We start from the raw sequence: 16,409 nt of genomic DNA on the forward strand, positions 1-16,409 counted from the left end.
AGTGATTGTAGATGTAATTGTAGTCGTGTTGTAAATGATGTAAGTAGCGATTTTAGTATTGTAATTTAAGTAAGGTGACTGTATTGTAGTGCAAGTAGCTGTGTTGTATAACATTTGTATTATAAGTAGTGTGTTGTAATGAACTGTATTTAGCCTCAGTGTTGTAAGTAGGGTTGGCAAATTCATTAAAAAAAAAAAAAAAAAAAAAAAAAATAGAGCCACTGTAACAGGTCTTGTTTGATATGTTTCCTTTAACTTCCCAACCTCGTTCCCAGGGCTTTTCCCTTGGTAATTTTCCTTTTTTTGGGGGGGGGGGTAATTGCTCAGCTCAGCCCCTCCCCTCTCCCCTTCCTAAAAATAGCATAGTGCGTCTCAAAATTGCGTTAGGCAGGTCACGAATCTTACGTGACGGTTTCGCAACCTTTGGATAATGACGTACCCTAACCTATAAATCGGACAAAACGATCTCGTTGTTAAATGCAAATTCTTTGGTTCGATTGAATGAAGAACATTTCTTAAGTTTACATAACTTTTGAGTAATGGATTGGACCCGTCTATTGATATGGATTTTCTCGACTGTTTCAGGTAAGTACATTCAATAATGAACACATACGCAGTTTACGCATCTTTCTAATACTGTTTCACGATGGTTGAGTTCGCTCAAAAAAAATCAAGTTTTGGCTTGAATCTAGCTACAAGGTTTTCTGTTTATGAATTTGTTGTTCCTAAAATCTCTTAAATTCTAGCCTATATATAAGTGATTTCGACTGTTTTTGTATTAAAACATACGCATGTGGTGCCACAAGTCGACTCTTCTGAGCGACGAAGTCGCGAGAAGCGAGCGACGCAAGTTGTTTACTACCGGAAACGGGCTTAGAGAAAGTCTATTTAACTTACTACTGAGTATTTGTGGGAGTTGGTCATAGCGGCTTGATTTTGTATTTGGGTACCTCTGTTTGGGCTATCGTGACGAAAAGTTACGGAACATACTTAGCGACAATTGCATCGATGTCACGCTATCATTTGAGACGAAAAACGTGCGGCTCAAAAGTCCCAAAGCCTCTGCTGTCAGTCCGTTAAAACAAAGCTAGGATAACAAAAATTCTTTGAGCGTGAACTTTATTTGTGTTGAATTTTATTGTCAAATCAAATCAAATGAACCTGTGATGCAATTGAACACTAATCAGTTTGAATTCGTGCGACTGATCGCAGCGACAAAGCTGCTAATACGTCACGCCTGTTTTGACCGGAAACAAATGCCCCCAATAATGCAATTGATGAGAAATAGCATGTCACGTCTGTCAGTTACGCATTTGTCAATGAAGACAAACTTCCCCTCTTCCACCCACCCCAGGAAAACATGAAGTATTAAATAGCTATGGTGTAAAAAGAAGAGATCTAGAATGACCTGCATAATAGAGGAACAAGTCCAAACCCTAACTATAAGGGTTACGATTTTCTAAGAGTAAGAAAAATTCAGAGAACTAAAACGTCACCCTCCCTTGCGCCAGGCAGTTTAGAGAGGGGAATTCCAGAAGAAAATCGTTGTACCTTCCACTGAATTAAAATGCAAAAAAAAAACACAAGTTAATGCAGGACTTTAAAGTTGAGAACTAAAACACGGATTGGCCATGGCACGACAAGCTAAAGCGTCCCCGTCTGTTCTATATATGGTGTCCCTTCAAGCCGAGAATCAGTCTGTTTTAACTTACATCGCCCGTCCGTAAACTTTAGGATCCGCATTGGAAGCAGTGCTGAAATCTTCTGAAGGAAACTTTAGTAGTCCAGGATTTCCCGAATTCTACCCAAACGGTGCAAGAAATACGTGGATTATCAACAGTGGAGTTAGAGTTCAAATCACTTTTGACGCCTTCAGCTTGCAGCCCTGTGCAGACTGTGCATGTGATTATGTTGATGTGAGAGACGGACCATTATTTATGCGCCCGCTGATTGGTCGATACTGTGGTAATCGCACGGAGCCATTCACGGTGGTTTCGTCTGACGAGTACTTGTTTGTTTACTTCAAGACTGACTCATCCGTATCTGGGAGTGGATTCAGTGCACATTACACGCCTGCTACCAGTAAGTACTCATTTATCATTTTCCGTATATTTAATGGCGTTTTACAGCGTATCAGGTAAAAACCAAAACCAAAGCGGTTACAATAAAAATAAAATAAATAAATAAATCAACACAATTTATTTAATAACCTATCAGAACTCGAAGCAAGTTCACTTGACCAGTGCCAAACACGGGAAAACGCGAGTGAGCAAATCCTATCTCGTAATCCGTAGCCTGCGCAGCAAGCGTTCCCGTGCGAGCGCTTCGCTCGGGCGTGTCACACAGCACTTCCCTCGCACGGGAACGCTTGCTTCGCAGGCTACGTGATCAGATGTTCTCATTCTTTAAGTTTCTTCTAAAGAGAATATCTTGGTACGAGAGTATTGCCAAATCGTAATTTTGCTTCTGAGTCATTTGAGTGGGTGGTGTGAGCTTTTAATAATTATAACATCAGTCACTTTTGATGCAATTGAAAACCGTTCTTTCTGCTCTTTTTACAGCTTTTTTTTTTTCAGGCTGAACAGGTCCCTCCAACATGTCCCACCGAAAAGTTCCTCCGACACGTCTATCCAACATGTCCCACAAAATAATAAAATCAATCTTAACCTTTTATTTTTTAGCCTGCCCCTCGCTACCTCGTCAACTGGAAGGTGATACTGATAACTGTCACCCAAAACGCAGGCACACTGACAAAGACTGTGGTGAACTGCAAGAGGTTTTCACCGAGGTACAAGAATGTTCTTGGACTGGAAAGACGACAGTTGCTCTAATGAGATGGGAATTCGAATTTTTTGATGATTTTTACTTCAAAGACTGCCCTGACTGTCATTGTGAACACATCGAGTTTTTCGACGGACGTGATTCGTCAAGCGAGAGCCTCGGACGCTTCTGTGGATCGACACCACCTGAAGGTTTGGTGACAAGTGGAAAGTACGTGAGTTTCACGATCAAGGCAGGGAACACTTCTAAAATTCATCTAAAATACAAAGCAACATACAGCGGTGGTGAGTATTTAATCATTCAACCTTACCTGCAGAGTATTCTGGACATTCTCTTTCAAGATAGGGCCTGATAAAGGGGAGACTGCCCTCCTTTTGACCAGCAGTCATCTTGGAAAGCCCGCTTTTCGTTTGGTGAGCGGCAAGAACTCTGACTCTGGTCAAGTACGATTTTTTGAGTATGCGCAGAGTGCTCTTCATCGATTGTCTGCTAATCAGCTTTGAGCGAAATAATCTCTGAGTCTGCGCACAAGTCCGTGAATGGCGCACTTTCAAAACAGACTTGGTCAGGGTCCGCATTGTTGGTGCTTACTAGGAGAAAAGCGTTTTGTTGTTGCTGTTGTTGTTGTTGTTGTTTTTCTTTGGGGGGGGGAGGGTCTCGCACCTGAAACGCTCACACCTCTCGCGCTCTCGCCAAACTGCAATGTTTTAAGGTCATTTCCCCGAAATAGAACTGAACATAGATTTTCAACCAAACATTTTTTACTGGCCAGTGATTACCTTAAGTAGACTTTAATTTTGAAATAAAAAAGTGGGGTCCCTATATTCGTTTAAGAGCAGGAAGACTTGTATATACCACATAATTCCTTTATAACTCCCTTACGAGCACTGGAAAAGTACACGTTTCCAGTAATAATTTATTTTTCAAACAAAGGAATTGACCTGATTTGTTTTACAGAAACAACTTGATCACTACACCCAAAATATGAGAAAAAATTGATAGGTCACCATACTCTTTTACGAGAAATGACGGTTTATTTTTCTCGCGGACTATTAAAGCCGCAAAGAAAAAGCTGCCATTTTGTTTATGTGCACGCGCTAATTACGCATAAAAATCTGCGCAGTAAGGATGCGCAATGCAATACAGTTCCGCAGACTAAACGTTCTAACTTCATTCACAGAATATGTTGTCTGCAAAACAGTGTGTACGTCTTGTCTATCAAGAATTTGCGGTGGGAAGCGGCTTTTTGCACACACAAACACCAATCAGAGGACGCACTTCTGAAAATTTCAATTTTATCAGTCCTCTCTGCATCCTCGGAGACCCAGGGGCAGTTAGTGGGGGCGACGGGCAGCTTATCGGGACAACGGGATTTCCTCTCCGAGGATGTCCTCTCTGCAGTGTAACTATATGTATCAATGATATGAGCAGATAACCTTATATTGAACTATCAGTTAACAGACGCCTTTTTGGCACTCTTTTTCCCCCACTCTAACCGGCGATCATACCTTCGAAACACTGAACAACAACAACAAACAGAACAAAAGCCGATGTATGGTCAATTTATCGAGTGGACAGCGTTATCCATTCTTTGAACAGCCAGGTTCTGGCGCAAAAATATAACACAATGTTCTGTTTTGCATTTTAGCTCATTCTGATAATATGGCGCTTTTAGCCAATCAGATGGTGCGCAGAATATAAACATTATTGCAATGATCATGTAAATTGTTGTACATAAACTTTACCATGACTTCAATTTTTTCTTCTCAGGAATGGTGGCTGCTTTCATTGGTGGTTCTATTGGGGGATTTTTTCTCTTTATTCTATTCCTGTGGTGCTGTTGTAGTGTGTGCTGCAAAGATCACGAGGTTAACACCACAATAACTACCTGGAAATGGAGCAAGACCGGAAATTCAGTTGTATAAAACAACAGCAACTTCTACAAATTAGTACGACATAGCTAAAAACTCATTTTGCCGATGCCGCACGCGCACGTGGACCGTATATTTTTCCTGCATGGCAGAATCCATTCTCGTCCCCATAGCCCTTTCGTTTCTTTTAGCCGGCTTAGCACGACCAACCGAAGGGCTCTGGAGACATAGGATTTTGGAATTAATTCGAATTTTTTTGATTTGCTGTTTGGAACAAAGAAATCTTAAACGGAAGTCGAAAACGTAACGACTCTCTCATACATTCTTTTGAAACGTCATGACTGCATACATGACGACCGGAAGTCCTAGAATCTAGGACTGGAAATCCTGTGTCCCCATAGCCCTTCGTTTTGTCGTGCCAAGGCCCAGGGCTATGGGGACGAGAATGGGCAGAATCAACTTTGGCTTCCACGACTAGCGCAATCAGGACTAAAGGCATTAACACCGTAATGAAAAATGAAGGACGCACGTGCGAGCTTAATCAGCATCTCCCGCCATTATTCACATTGAGTTATTCGCGCGTGTGCTCTCCTCGATTTAATACTTAATGAAATACAACATTACTCGTGAACACACCAATCATTTTTTTTTAGTCGCTTAACGAAGACAGTAAACAAAACACCTTCAGGAATGTTAAGCGCGACAATCGGAATCGTGAAAAGACAGTCAATGTCTAAAACTCAAAAAAGGAAAATGCCGAACGTTTTCGACTTGAATTAAGTCATCATCATTAGAGAGGAAATGACTCGGACCGTTCGCACATACACGCACTGTTTATATCTCAGGTAATTCCTGATGGGAAGAGTTTTCAAACGTAAGGATAAACTTGTTTGTTCAGACTGGGATGGCACTGTTAGATCACTACTCTCTACTCTGCAGAGGCTCCTTCCGGCTTTCAATAATCGTGGGGGAGATTGGGGAGGAGGAAATTTGAAACGCGCAGTGGATGACCCTTTATATAAATTTCCCTTCGGAGCCTCTGTAGAGGAGTGAGGGACCATTTGATAGGCCTTCAACGATCTTGTGCATGCTGTGAAACGATTGTGCCGTACAAAGCTAAGAATAGCTGTAATTACAGTTCTTAGCGGTCTGACATACAGAAGAGGTGAAAAGGTCTTTCTGTATGCATACCTTTTTAACAAAAGAATATATTGCAGGCTGAACTGTAACAGCGAAGCGCGCGAGTGACGTCACGACTCAGACAAACAAACCGAAATTGAGGACGATTTTCCTAGAACACTTTCTAAAGCAGCCGGTATTCCTAAAACACTTACATAAAACGAGAACTTCGCCTAGGTTCCTTCTATTTCTCTCAGAACACGCTGATGTTTTTTGAGCATCGTGGGGTTATATTCATTTGAATTCTATTTTTAGACCTCGCGCGCCTCGCCATTAAAGGAGCTCAGTCACGGACAACTCATCTTGAACAGTTTTTTCAAGTTGGTCGTTCGTAATCTGTCTTAATCTTCGTCAGTCGAAACCATCCTTGGTTATTTTCACGTTTCCTTAACTCCTTTGTTGTTTTCCTACATTACACAACTATTATTTTGAGGTTTCCATCAATTTGGAAGTATTCAGAAAAATGATTTAAAATATCGTGACCATGTTTCTTTAACAGCTATTCGCCACTTGAATAGACTGCGAGCAGTCTCTTTTTTTGCCTTAAAAAACGTGGAACAAACGCAAAAATTGCGAGCGATCAAGAGCGAAGTTCGAGCGTGAAGATGTTCCACGAAAGAATGAGATGGACTTTCGCTTAAATAGAGGGCGGTTTCAGAGGTATTAGAAGGGTTGGAGTGTTCAACAAGTCGCATTTTTCAAATTTGTCATGGTCTTACCGATGTGTCCGATGTAATTAGCACCACAAGAACATTCGTCTCTGAAAACGAGCGTTTTTGCCCCGGATGGAACTCCCATATGAAAACGGCGGGAATGCTCGTCTGAATTTTTTGAAAAGAACCCCCAAAAGAGACTTAGCTGGGCGTGGCTTAAAGGGGCTGTGTCACGAATTTTAGCCAAATTAAGGCATGGGAAAATGACCTTCAAGTTTAGTGAAATATAAAAATAACCTCCTAAAACAGTGAAGGGACATTTTGATAGCACAGTAAATACAAAAGAAGGTGCGGATGGCCAGAAATGACGAAGATTGAAACGGATTGCGATATGAGTTTTGAAAAATGGTCCGGCGGAACAGTTTTCAAAGTTAATCTCGTTTGCTTGTAACTTTAAACTTTATCGCCCGGGAGATGGCAAAACTAAATAAAATAAACTTTAATCAGCCGTGACACAGTCCCTTTAACCTTTTTTGACCTTTAAAAAATACAAAATTACTAAGAATGTAATTTATATTTGTTCGTGTGTAACCCTAAACGAGACTCTCGACGGCAAAAAGGAAAATCCAGGAAAATCCTAAGTGAGACCAAAAATCCGAAATTTAAACCCCTTTAATCCCGTCCTTTTCATATGTAAGCACAGGCAGACCACCCTATGTGTTCGTGGTTAATAATTGTTGACATAAGGTTACGTTGAAATCAATGGCGCATATAGAAAATATATAGAGAAACATTACGTCGGCTTCGATTTACTACAAAATATAAAATTTACTCTAAGTGATTCAATAAAAGTTGAGATGAAAGACTGAATGTGTCTTGTGTCGTGTTTTTTTGCCGCCCCGAGCCCTTTAAGACGTTTTTTTTTTTGCGAGATCATAAATTATCTCGCTCGGGGCGGCAAAAAAACATGACACAAGACTCATTCAACGTTTCATCTAACTTTCATTGAATTATTTAAAGTAGATTTTATATTTTGTAGTAAATCGAAGCCGAGACAATGTTTCTCTATATATCTTCTATATGCGCAATTGATTTCAACGTAACCTTATGTCAACAATTATTAACCACGAACACATAGGGTGGTCTGCCTGTGATGTAAGTCCATCCCGGGCGTTTTTGTCTTTTAGGTTGAAAAGACTTCTTATTTGCCTTGTTTGCCAAAGAATGATAAAAATATATTTGGACTTTGTGGAAATGTTCAGTTTTGATACAAATGTTTTGCCAAGCAGTAGGACACATTCTCGAACTTTTAAAAGTTTGGACATAAATATTGAACGTTGTTATTAAACACTGATCCTTTCAAAAATTTTAAGTATATTTAAAGCCGTTTAAACGTTAAAGGATCAAGGGCGCAGGCTATATCGCAAGCTGCCGTTTCCAGGTTAGGTATTTTCACCTATCCCGGGCAAATCCTAAAAAAAGAACAAATAATTATGCTTTCAAAAATAGCTCGCAAAATAGAACAAACCATGCAACAAACAGTGTGTTCTTCTATATTTTAATGATTCTATCATTTCGCCTAAGTGGAGCCGGGGAGTAACTGTAAGAGTTAAGTATCTTGCCCAAAAACACAACCCATGGACAACAGACAAGACAGATGATCTATCCATTAGACCCCCTCACCTACTAGGTAAAGCCTATTGGATTCTGTAGCCTGCAGAACAAGTTTAATGGGCCACAGCGCAGCGCAGAGCGAGAGCACAAGCGCAGAGTGCAAGATGAAAACTAGACCGCAGTTTATTTTTCATCTGGCACTCCACACTAGTGCTCTTGCTCCGCACTATGCCTCACGATACTGCCTGTTTTATAGACTAGGATTATAAAGAATGAAGTGGCTAGGAGCATTGCTTAACCCCACCCACCAGGCCCCTCCCAGACAAGATGCTTCTCCATCACGTTACCCACACAACATCAGGTTGTCTAAACAGCCCAACAGTACCTATTATACTTCTGGGTACAGAACACAGGCACAAAGTGTCTTGCCCAAGAATAGAACACAACTACGTCTCAAGGGGCAGCACTCAAAACTAGACTGCTTGATCCAGGGTACAACATACTTTTAGGGACGGACCATTATTTTCTTGGAGGGGGGGATGAAAAATTTTCCTCCGCAAACTTTTTTTTTTTTTAGTTTATGCACCTCTGCAAACATTTGTTTTCGAAATTCTTACTATTTTTTGTTATACATATCGTGTTTGCAAACAATTTATTTTGTCTTTTTCAGGCCCTGCAAACAATTTTTTTCAATATCTTTCATCCCCCCCCCTCCAAAAAAATAATGGTCCGTCCCTTAGGTCACCACATCATCCCCTTGGGGGTTTAAAGGTTGTTTCTTTTCTCTATCTTAAGGAATTTTTGAATTTTTACTTCAGTTGAGGTCCAGTCTTCCTTGCAATTCTACTTTGATCGACCTTCTCCATTAACCTTGTTTAAGTGAAACCTATTGATATTTGGCAATTTCTTTGATATACAATCTGCTCATATAATTCTCTTTATGTACCTAGTTTATTTTATTTGTCCATAACATTTCATATACAGAAATTAATGTTTATCGATCTCCTACAAAAGATAAAATATACTAATGGCTGGAGATATTATAAATCTCTTGTTAGCTTTCCTAAGAAGATCCCCCCACGTTAATGAACTAACAAATATAGCACATGGATATAATTTTCTCATCTAATACTGACACCTTGTAATCTAACAATACATATGATTTTGCACATAAAGGTAGATAAGGGGGGGAATAGAAACGAAATGTGGGACCGAGTAGCAATGCTCTCACAACTGGCAACGCGCTCAATTCACGATGTGGTCAGCGGTTTTTGGAAGATGATGCAACAGGCAATCTTTTCCTGCGAAATGGAAGCTATAACAATCACGACTCCCATGCCAAGGAATCACTTATTATAAAGGGGTTCAATTCTCTTAACTAAAACTCTAAAAGCAGTGTGTTTATCTGAAAATTTCGTCATCGTCGTGTAGTTGTAAGAACGCAGAATTTTGTGATGCCGTGCTACTTTTTAGTGCTGAAATGCAAATGATTGTACCACGATTTTCAACTGGCCCACATGGGGATTGTAAATGAGGTAAAACAAAGAACAATCAAGTCAATAAACAACCTCGAAACAAAAGCTCCGACTGGCACGGGAATATTCCATCGCCACGTTTTCATTACCATTTCCATGATGGTTTTATTTCATAACAATCACCACATATTAACACCAAGAACCTTTCCGGAGTATTTTTTTTTCAATACTATAAAAAACAATAATCAAACTCTCCCACTGGTCCCATGTTGTTATTGTTTTGGCAAGTTCGCAAAGAAAGGAGCTGCTCATGCGCCTTAGAGACATCCCCTGACTACCTCCCCGATGATTGCTTTGCAAGTTGTGAGAGCATCGCTCAGATTTCATATAAGAGAATGTATGGGAAGTTGCTTCCCCCCTCCCTGATGTAAATGTTTGTAGATTTTCTAAAAATATTATATGATTTTGACATTTTCAGGTCCTTGGATAACTTGCTCTAAATCATTGCTCCCCTAAATTCCATGTATTTGTCTTTTTATAATCAAATGAATATAAAGCCCGGGCCAAACGAGGATGAGAGTTGATGAGAGTTCAAACTCTCGCTCTCGTTTGGCATGGAACTCTCATGCACTCTCAGGGACTCTCTTGTGCTCTCATGCGCTCTCATCGACTTTGAACATGTTCAAATTTTCCGTGAGAGTTGATGAGAGTTTTCTCTCGTTTGGCCCGAGTTGATGATAGTCGATGAGAGTTGACGAAAACTCTCATGAGAGTCAACTCTCATCAACTCTCATCCTCGTTTGGCCCGGGCTTAAGTTATATAGGGGTGGTGAATGGTCCTTCAAAAAATGTGTCTCGCAAAATTTTAGCCAAATTTCAGGGGTCTTGTCTCAAATTTTTCTTTGACGCTTTCTCAGAGTCTTGATTTCTTTTGCAAGGCTAAAAAGGTCTCGGGCTCGCAGAAAAGATATCAGTCTCGCCGTCTCGCAAAGTCTCGCATTTACCATTCAACACCCCTTTAAATGTATGTTTGAGGCTGACCAGGTATTATGACAATGTTAGTACATATAAGTATTCATTAACCATTAGTTAAACTGTTATATTAGTAAATGTAGCTACACAAAAGGTTTCAGGCACTGTTTAATCCCTTCCTTAAATGGAGTGCGCATGCTTGCACCACCATCTTGCATCATGGACTCAAGTGATGAGCAGTCAAGAGCAGTGTTGTGGGGCCTGGGTGTTCCAGTGGGAGGATCAGGATTTGGAGTCAAGTGGCTGTGAGGTAATCCAAACATCTCAGCCATTTGGCAAATCATGGAATACTTTGACATGGATTCTGCACCGCTCCAATGCCATATACCAGTCACAGAAAAATCATCAATGCGTTTATCCGCAATAAACTTGCATACTGCAGCAATATCATCCACCAGTGTGGGATAACGGATTGAATAATCATCCACTTTCATAGGCTTATCAGTTTGCTTGAGAGCGTCAAACAACACTGGAGTGAAAAAAAAAATCATTTTTGACTCCAACTACCAAAAGTAAAATGAAACATGTGTCACAAGAAAAAAATCACACTCGCTATATTGTGGTTCCAGGAAATATCCATACCCACCCCAAGGAAGGTCAAAGGCGGGAGCAGGCTGGAATTTTCAGAGGGGAGTGAGAGTGCTAACCTTCATTCTGTGGGAGGGGTATCAGGGATGTCGCTAAGGGACGGCTGCCGGCTAATTGAACCAGCTGAAATAGATCTCAAATCCGGCTGAAATTTCACATGAAAACAAAGACTTAGTAAACTTTTAGAGCTGCCAAGGCCAGAAATGCCAGCTGGGCTTGTTGATGAGCCGGCTTAGTGTTTTCTTAACTACATCCCTGGGGGTATGGATATTTTATGGAAAAAACAGATTAAAAGTACACTCAACAGCATTACTGGATTCTGATTGGATGAGAGCAGTACAATTATGAGTGCCTACTATTTTTCTTCTTTCTGAAGTTGAAAAAAGTCTTCTAGAGATTTTCGAAATTGACCTGAAGACTTTTGAAGATTTCCAAAGTTGACCCACAGTCTTTCAAAGATTTTCGAAATTCCTGAAGAATCACAAAGATTTCCGAAGATAACTTTAAGTAGTATGAAGATGAACTATGGTTTGTTGATTTGTCAATTTGTAGCATGGAAATAAATATACTTTATACCTTATTCTTACTAATTTCCATGGGTACTTAATTTTACTAAAATTAGGGAAGCGAATTTCGTGAGTATTTATTTCCACAATTGGAGGAAAAATTACAGCAAAAGTGTATTAAGTTTTGTGATTTTGTCAGTTTTTTTATTAGTCTTCAAAGACTAAGGAACTACTGGAAATACACAAAGGTCTTTTGATAAAAGTGATTTTATTTTCGGACAATAAAATATGCCAAGTCTACAACTCTATTTAAAATTAAAATGGCTCAATGGACGTTTGAACTTCCTGCTTCCCACCGTGAACTTCCACTTCTTTGTGGTATACATATACCTCCCATAGGAGTTCTTGTCCCTTCTACTCCCAGGCTTCGCTTTCTTGATCCCTCTCCACTGAAGAGTACCCCACAGTCCCTACAGCTAAAATGGGAATCTGCATTGGCATTTAACAGAGTGGCTCTGATCTCCATCCTCTGATCTTGATCGAATTGAAATTAAGAAGTGTTGGTTTTTGTGGAGAGAGAAGAACCGGAGAATTTGGAGAGAAACCCTCGGAGCAAGGACGAGAACCAGCAACAGACTCAACCCACATATGATGCTGGCTCTGGGAATCTAAACCCAGGCCACATTGGTGGGAGGTTAGTACTCTCAACACTGCATCATTCCTGCTCCCTACTAAAATATGGATGCACACGAATCAGCAAACACACCTACACTCCCCCCCCCCCAACCCCCCGCATCCCTCGAGATAATTTTCAAAACTGCCGCTACCTGCTATCATAGTTATATTAGTTATAAATACAAACCTGTCACAGCACTCTCCTTAAGGTACTCCACGTTGCCGTAAAGAATGGGAATCCGTAGGATCCCTCCATTAGGGTGATAGAACTGCAAAGCTTTCTCTCCTGCCAACTTGCTTTTGCCATACTTGTTTAAGGGGTTGGGTTCGTCGAGCGGTTTGTATGGAGGACTTGTACCATCGAACACATAATCAGTGCTGATGTACAGCATAAAGTGTTCTGGAATCTCCTTATCTCTGTTAAGCTCGTTCATGGCTTTTGCTAGTGTTTCTGTCACACCAACATTCATTTTCATGCAAGTTTCCTCGTCATTTTCTACCACGTCTGGTCTCCTTTCGGCTGCCGCGTGGATCAACACCCGTGGTTTGAAGTCGTTCACGACCCGCTTTGTTTCGTCGAAATCAAACAGATCGACCTTCTTTAGAGCTCCTTTAGCTCTTGAATGGGCCAAGCCTAACACTTCCCACTTATCAGAGTTGGAGAATTGCTTCATAATGGCCCGACCAAGGAGGCCAGAGGCTCCAGTGATCAACACCCGAGGTTTGGCCGCCATTTTGAAGGGGTAATCTGAGTAGTGGTTACCAGGCTACCCGTGCGGATCCGCTCCAAAAAATGTTAAACAACTGCAAGCAAGGCTGATCATACTACGTGAAAATAGGCTTTGCGAGACAACACCACGACTGGAACCGATACAGCAGGATTGCAACCGCGGACAGCTGTTTCGTTCTTATTGGAACTCATCAGCGCGGTGTAGCGAATCTAAATGACGCCAGCCCAAAGGCCAACGCAAATAAATTGCCCAATAACCCGTACACTGTATCAAGTTCCGTACTTTGAACTTACTTGTCCCCCGAAATTTATTGCTGATCAGATCTCTCAGTAAATCCTACGAATAGCAGCATTATCGTTCGCGGTCCCTTGCAGTTTTAGTCTTACTTTTACATATTTTTGGACCGTAGATCTTTTCAGATCCGATATGCTGTGCTTTTATTTAGCATGGTTTTGTCCATGCGCTTAAATGTTCGGAATGGCTGTGCCTACCACATTTAAGTTATTTTGCTTTGCGAGACTCCATCGTGACACTTTGAATTCCTTGTCCCCCGAAACACGTGATGTGGCAGCGCGTGATTCGGGGGACAAGTAAGTTCAAAGTACGGAACTTGATACAGTGTACGGGTTATTGGGCAATTTATTTGCGTTGGCCTTTGGGCTGGCGTCATTTAGATTCGCTACACCGCGCTGATGAGTTCCAATAAGAACGAAACAGCTGTCCGCGGTTGCAATCCTGCTGTATCGGTTCCAGTCGTGGTGTTGTCTCGCAAAGCCTATTTTCACGTAGTATGATCAGCCTTGCTTGCAGTTGTTTGTTATTTCATTTTATTGCTGATCAGATCTCTCAGTAGATCCTACGAATAGCAGCATTATCGTTCGAGTTTCCCTAATGGTCGCGGGTCGCGGGTCGCGGGTTTCAAGTCGCGTGTCGCGGGTTTTAAATAAGTCGCGGGTTTTAAAAAAGTCGCGGGTTTTGAAAAAAGTCGCGTGTTTTTAAAAAGTTGTGAGTTTTCAATAGAATGCATTAATTTTCTCTGTAGAATTCATTCAAACAAATTTAAACCGGTTGCAAAGACGCCGGTTTTAAAATGATCGCGTTTTCTTAGGAACTTTGCGAGTTAGACAATCAAATTGCGAACTTCGGAACAAACTTCCCAAACTTTGCCGACTGAACTTCTGAACTTCCCAAGTTTGCAAGTTGAGGAGGAACGAGACACGTTACAAAGTGGTGGCAGAAATATTTCAGCGATTCTAGCTGCTCGAGTTTCAAAATAGTTGTTTGAACAAGCACGGCGTCGGTATCAACGTTCTGACCCACAGTAAGTATAAGGATTACATATACCGTCCGTTGCCTCACGTCCTGAAAAAAAAAAACATGTTCAAATTGGGTATCAAACATCGCATGATTTGCAATCAAGCTTTTAAGTTTGAAAACAACGTTGCGCGCGAGCGATCATGGAGTTGAACCAAAGTATTCATGATTGAACGCGTACGGTTGATAAATATATTTTACTAGTATTCTGTGGCAAAAACTCTTTAAAATATTTTTAACTGGCGCAGATTTTAAAAACCCCTTCTGTAGTAATGTTGACAGAAATGGTTTTGCTTCGCTAAACCATCGGAAGAAAACACGTACCATAAAAATAGAATTGAGCCGTAAACGTGTCGCGACTTTTAATTCAAATTTGTCTGACTCTTTCGCATTTGTATAAAATTAATTTTACTTGAAGATCGGTAAAGCCGTCCAATTTCATTCGGTTTACAAACGCAGAAGACTTGACATTGAAGTTAAAGCCTCACAAAAATTTTAAAGATGTATTTACTGTATATAAAAAGTTAAATTTGACCAAATTTCAGCCGACGTAAAATTTATTTATCGGCAGATCGCTCATGCGAAACGACGTCAGGCTCTTCAACTTCAACCAAATATTTTGTAACTCTAGCCACTGGAATCGCTGGAACATTACCGCTGCTGCCATGTTTTCTTCACCTGAATTTTCGACATGACCATGACTTTCGAGCAATGTCTTGTTCCTCCTCAACTTGTAAACTTGGGAAGTTTAGCCGGACCAAAGTTGGGGAGTTTGTTCCGAAGTTCGTAATTTGATTGTTTAACCCGCAAAGTAATTGGCTACTTTGTAACGTAGTTCCCAAGAAAACGAGTTTAAATTTGTTTGAATGAATTTTACTGAGAAATAAATGGTTTCTATCGAAAACTCGCAACTTTTTCAAAACCCGCGACTTTTTCAAAACCCGCGACTTATTTAAAACCCGCGACACGCGACCCGCGACCATTAGGGAAACTCTTATCGTTCGCGGTCCCTTGCAGTTTTAGTCTTACCAAAAAATGTTCCACGTCAAAACAGACAAAAGAGCTCAAAGTGGCAGAAATCTTACTGACCTTACTGATTCAAAGGGAGACACGTTGTTTTGTTCATTGTTTAGTTTATTCAAAAGTAATTTACTTGGTCAACTGGAAGAAATAACATCACGCTTACCTTTGAACGGTACAATCGTAAAACTAAAGGTACTCCATCCATGATCCAAAGTACTAAAACTAAATGTTTTCCGAACTATCTATAATCCTTTGAGTAACAACAGAATAGCCTGGAAATTGTTTGTAGCCTTTGTAAATGAAAACTCTAAGGTGATAACCGCCTTAGTAAAAAAAAAAAGAGAAAAGGAAAGGCGCATACTGAAGACAATACTAAGACTACACTAGTAGAAATAAAAAATGGTTTTTTTTTTCCCCCCCCTACAATACTAAGTTCGCGCGCGCGACACTCTTCGCGCGTATTTTCGTGCGCAATTGAAAACCAATCAGAGACACTCCACGCACAAACCTCTGCAGTGCAACGTCATCAGTATAGTTTTTTTTTTCAAATGGCCTCGACCTCGTACGAAGACAGTTTTGGCTCGTCACACAATCTTCCCCTTTTTGTTGGGGAGGAAGATTACGTGACGAGCCAAAAGAAACTCTGCAAAGGAGGCTAAATCTCAAACGTTTCTTAAGCCCTGGCCAAACGGTAACGCAAATGGACGCAAGTTATCGCATTTTGAACTTGCATACAGACTTGCGTTAGCTGGCCAAATGGACTCGCAAGTTGTCTGCGTTAGGTGACCAAACAGTGAAAAACTTGCGCTGACTTGCGTGCAAATTTGATCCCGACCAAAGTGAACGCAAGTCATGATCATCGCAAGTGCACGCAAGTCCTGGCCAAACGGAGACGCAAGTGGACGCAAGTTGAAAACTTGCGTTTGCTTGCGTCTCCGTTTGTTTAGAATAGAACTGAGCACTTGAA

At 40.8% G+C, this 16,409-nt stretch overlaps 2 protein-coding genes across 2 annotated transcripts; one reads left to right on the forward strand and one right to left on the reverse strand.

The window, feature by feature from the left end:
* The first annotated feature begins 456 nt into the window (after positions 1-456).
* LOC144653242 (tolloid-like protein 2) lies at positions 457-5,555 on the forward strand. The gene is made up of 4 exons (XM_078513192.1): positions 457-585; positions 1,735-2,082; positions 2,682-3,065; positions 4,552-5,555. Exons 1-4 carry the CDS (start codon positions 540-542, stop codon positions 4,704-4,706), a joined length of 933 nt encoding a protein of 310 aa, XP_078369318.1. The 5' UTR covers positions 457-539; the 3' UTR covers positions 4,707-5,555.
* A 2,471-nt stretch (positions 5,556-8,026) lies between these two features.
* On the reverse strand, positions 8,027-13,402 carry LOC144653241 (methionine adenosyltransferase 2 subunit beta-like). Its single transcript, XM_078513191.1, has 2 exons — positions 12,562-13,402; positions 8,027-11,074 (listed from the first exon to the last, which is right to left on the reverse strand). The coding sequence occupies exons 1-2, from the start codon at positions 13,106-13,108 to the stop codon at positions 10,689-10,691; spliced, it is 933 nt and encodes a 310-aa protein (XP_078369317.1). The 5' UTR covers positions 13,109-13,402; the 3' UTR covers positions 8,027-10,688.
* Between the last annotated feature and the right edge of the window lie 3,007 nt (positions 13,403-16,409).

The sequence above is a fragment of the Oculina patagonica genome, chromosome 5, assembly GCF_052425735.1.
Source record: "Oculina patagonica isolate OP01 chromosome 5, crgOcupat, whole genome shotgun sequence".
In the NCBI taxonomy this organism is placed as follows: Eukaryota; Metazoa; Cnidaria; class Anthozoa; order Scleractinia; family Oculinidae; genus Oculina; species Oculina patagonica.

Coding starts and splice junctions, on each gene's coding strand:
- LOC144653242 (XM_078513192.1), top strand. CDS start 540: ATGGATTGGACCCGTCTATTGATATGGATTTTCTCGACTGTTTCAG. Junction 586..1,734: donor GATTTTCTCGACTGTTTCAG/GTAAGTACATTC, acceptor CGTAAACTTTAG/GATCCGCATTGGAAGCAGTG. Junction 2,083..2,681: donor ACATTACACGCCTGCTACCA/GTAAGTACTCAT, acceptor TTTATTTTTTAG/CCTGCCCCTCGCTACCTCGT.
- LOC144653241 (XM_078513191.1), bottom strand. CDS start 13,108: ATGGCGGCCAAACCTCGGGTGTTGATCACTGGAGCCTCTGGCCTCCTT. Junction 11,075..12,561: donor TAAGGAGAGTGCTGTGACAG/GTTTGTATTTAT, acceptor TTTTCACTCCAG/TGTTGTTTGACGCTCTCAAG.